The sequence below is a fragment of the Aptenodytes forsteri genome, unplaced genomic scaffold (assembly GCF_000699145.1).
Source record: "Aptenodytes forsteri isolate BGI_AS27 unplaced genomic scaffold, ASM69914v1 Scaffold841, whole genome shotgun sequence".
NCBI classification, from domain to species: domain Eukaryota; kingdom Metazoa; phylum Chordata; class Aves; order Sphenisciformes; family Spheniscidae; genus Aptenodytes; species Aptenodytes forsteri.
In genome coordinates, this window is record NW_008796189.1 from 376,203 (window position 1) to 379,870 (window position 3,668).

The 3,668-nt window shown below is 39.9% G+C and overlaps 1 protein-coding gene across 1 annotated transcript in view; it reads left to right on the forward strand.

The window, feature by feature from the left end:
- LAYN (layilin) overlaps positions 1 to 3,668 on the forward strand; it is a 7,769-nt gene continuing 4,101 nt past the window's right edge. The window contains exons 1-2 of the mRNA XM_009287971.1: positions 1 to 49; positions 1,936 to 2,233. Coding sequence (XP_009286246.1) covers positions 1 to 49; positions 1,936 to 2,233 — 347 coding nt within the window. The remainder of the gene's footprint in view (positions 50 to 1,935; positions 2,234 to 3,668) is intronic.

Consider the following 3,668-nt stretch of genomic DNA (forward strand, 5'->3'; position numbering starts at 1 on the left):
ATGGCAGCTCAAGGCTGGACCAGCAGTATTTTTGGATGTAGTGCCCAAGGTAGGTAGTCTAGTCTGGCTTTAGGGCACAGAATAGCCAGTCTGGGGGAAGTTTCTGCCTGACTTGATAGGTTGGTATATTCAGCAGAAAGCCTGAACACTGTCACCCGTGAAATGTTCATGTTATTCCAACATAAAGCAAGTAGTTTTATTATATCTATAAATACATTTTTAATTCTGCCATGTTCTTGTCCGCAGTAGGACTTTTGTGGGAGTGAGTTAGAGGGCTGAGCTGCCAGCTGTGGGGTTGGAGATGTATTTCTTTTCATGAATTTGTTACTTCTCAGTATAATTGACTCATCCCTAGTCTTGCATTACCAAGGCTCACTGAAGTCAGCAGGCTTTGAGGCAGATCCCATGTAGGCAATGAGGAGATAAGGGGAAAATATGAGGAACACTTTCAGTATTGGTTAGAGCTACATATCCAATTGTCCTCTGTTACCTAAACTATATTTGGAAACCTAACTAGCAGTGAAGTCTAGACAGTAATCAACTACAATAAATTTTTCCTTAGCTGAAAGCGCTGGCAAGTTTGGCTGATACGACAAAGATTTTCTGCCAGTTAATGGGGAAAAAAAAATGTTTGTGTATCAGAAAAGAATCCGAGTGCGGTTTGTGACGCTATTTTTCAACACAGTTGCTGCAGTTTTTTAATAACAATATGCCATCTGTGTTTTTCTTATGTCTTTCACAATAGCAGTGGACATATCCCTCAGAAGAGGTAAGGTTTTTTGCCTTTTTCACCAAGCCTGCATGAGTGTTAAGTTAACAAGAGAAACACAGGTTATGCCTAGAGATGTATGTTTAAATACTGCTTTTGCAGTACAGCCAGTTTTAATTTCTGTGTAAAATGTTAGCAGACTCTGTGATTCTGAGTACTTAACTGTTCAAAAATTCCGGTACAAAAGGTGTTTAAATTCCTACTGTTAGAGTGGCCATGCAGGAGCATGTAAGAATAAAGAAAAGCCAGCATATATCCCATGGAGGGTTTTATAATGAACTGTCTTCACATCCCATTTGTTCTGAGTACATTACAAATGTTGCTAAATGTTTTTCTTCTGTAAAAACATATAGGTTAGCAGATTGTGTCTGCCTGCGTGTTTGAAAAGAAATATTTACTGAGTAAAACAAAACTGTTTGTTTCCACAGTCTAAATATTGGGACTCTTCTGCTGAGAAACATACAAGTGCATAATATTAGATTATGTATCTTTTCACTTTGATCTTTACTTTCCTTGTAATCAAAATAAGCCATGCTGCTTCATGCATGAGAAAGTCCTTGGCTTATGACAGTCTGAAAACAGACATTGTTTACTTCCTGGGCAGTCAGTAACATTACAGTGCAGAGCAATGCTTACAATTGGACTGCGTGAACACGTCTTGATACACTGCAGTATATACTCCATGAAACTATTACATATACCCCAGAAGATAAATTGTTGTTATCTCTGCTTGTGTAAGGGGATCTCTAATTTTAGCCATTTAAATTCCTTAAAAATAATAATAATTTTAAAAAGCCTCCTTGAACCCTTGTAAAGGAACTCTTTTTAAAAGGTTGCACATGTCAGCATGCTCTCTGGCACAGCATTGCTTCTTCGTAAGGAACTCCTAGGGTCTTCAAATCGCAGAAAATTCATGAAGGGGCTGAGAAGTGCAGGACATGAAAGAACAGTGCTGTGCAGATCAACCTAAACTGTTACGTGCCGTAAGAAAAGTTTGGAGATGCCATTTGCCAGTCAAGTAATACAAGAGGGTTTTTACCTGTGTTGTGTTTTCCATGTAGACTATTGTACGTACAGTGCAGAACTCAACCAAATGGAAGTACTAGCATTCACTTTTGGTACTAACAAGCATAGTTTCTGTAACAGGTTTCTTTCCATTTCTGCAGGACAGACAGTTTGCCGGGGTGGAACGCAGCAACCATGCTACAAAATAGTTTATTTTCATGATGCTTCACGCAGGATCAGCTATGAAGAAGCACACCTTGCCTGCAGAGCTGATGGTGGACATCTAGTCAGTATTGAAACAGAAGCAGAGCAAAGACTGATTGAAAAATTTATCGAGAGTCTCTTAGCTTCTGATGGAGATTTTTGGATAGGGCTTAGGAGGAAAAAGGAGGAGGTAGACAATAGTACAGAGTGTCAGAACCTCTACTCCTGGTCAGATGGCAGCTCGTCCAAGTTCCGGTAGGTACCCGTGAGTGAGACTGGGAAGCAACCTGATCAGGGACTGTCACCTGCCTTTAGCAATCAGAAAGGATTCTTTCAAAAGAATCAAGCAGTGTTGTCCCAGCTGTCATCTGTGTTCCTTCTGCAGTCACTGAAGAGTGGTAGTATCTCCAGAGATCGATTCATACCATCCAGATGTGATTCATACCATCCAGATGTAAGGGGTAGACAAATTACCCTCTAGAGACCCTGCTCTCTCTCTGTTGCTCTATATAAGATACCTAGAGTGTCTAGCCTGGGCTAGATTGGTAATTTTTGATTGCTAAAAGGAGGGGGAAGAACAAGCGAACTGGTCTTAAAAATCTCCAATTGGGCATGTACAAAATATGTGCTTTGACCTGAAGGTTCCTGCACTTCAGATCCCCTGAAGTTTTGTCCCCGATGTCCTGGGCGATGGGCCCTTCTCCTTCTACGTGCTGAGGGAATAGCATTTTTTTCCTGTGAGACAGTAAAACCGGAGAGCTGCAGTATTTATTGTAGACATGAGAAATTAAAATTTTCACAACACTTGTTAGATTTCTGCCTCCTTGTCTTAAGGCAAGCGGAACCACAGCATTTGCTGTAATTAAAATATAAAGGCAACAACACTTACAACCTATACAAGTTTGCTGGAGTTGTTTTCACTACTTTCACATTTCTGTTCAGCGTAGAACCAAAATGTGTTTAGCCTCAAAAGTTCTGCTAAATTATGATTTGATTTCAATCATGAGTCACAGTTTTCTAAGCAAAAGATATTCTTAGATCCAGGCCTAAAAGTGCTGCCTTTCTGTGGCATAGAAGTAGAAAATCTGCTCCAAACATTGCCAGGTTGATGAAAGCCTTAGCAACGAGGTGCCAGCTCTACAGTGAACTTCAGGTTCAAGAGAGTTTTGCCTGGTAGATACTTACTATTGAACCTGTTATTAAAGTAATTTTAAAAAATCAAACTATACAATGTTCACTTACTATCCTGAGCTTCTTGCTGCATTTACAGTGATTGAACTGCAAATGTCATTAAATAACCCAAACATTCCTAAATATTTTATGGCAACATGTCATATGTATGACAAGTCTGCCTTTGCATTCTTCTTTATATTGGAAATGTGTAAAAATACCTTGTTATTGTGAACTTTATGCTTTGGGAACCCATTAGAAATTTTAGTTGCTCTGTGCAGGAAATGAATAAAACAGAACTGCTTTTAGTACTCTTCAATATATTAAAGATTCTCCTGTGGTTCAGATATTGGGGGTAGATAATAGGAAGCTAGAACCAGATCTGCTGCTGCTAAGAAACAGACATAGCTTTATTGCCTTTCATTGGTGAGACACAGCTTATTTATGCTAAATGATAAAGCCATGGAAAAGACCAGGGGCGGGGGGGGGGGGGGTAATAGGGGGGGGGAGAAGGGGGGGA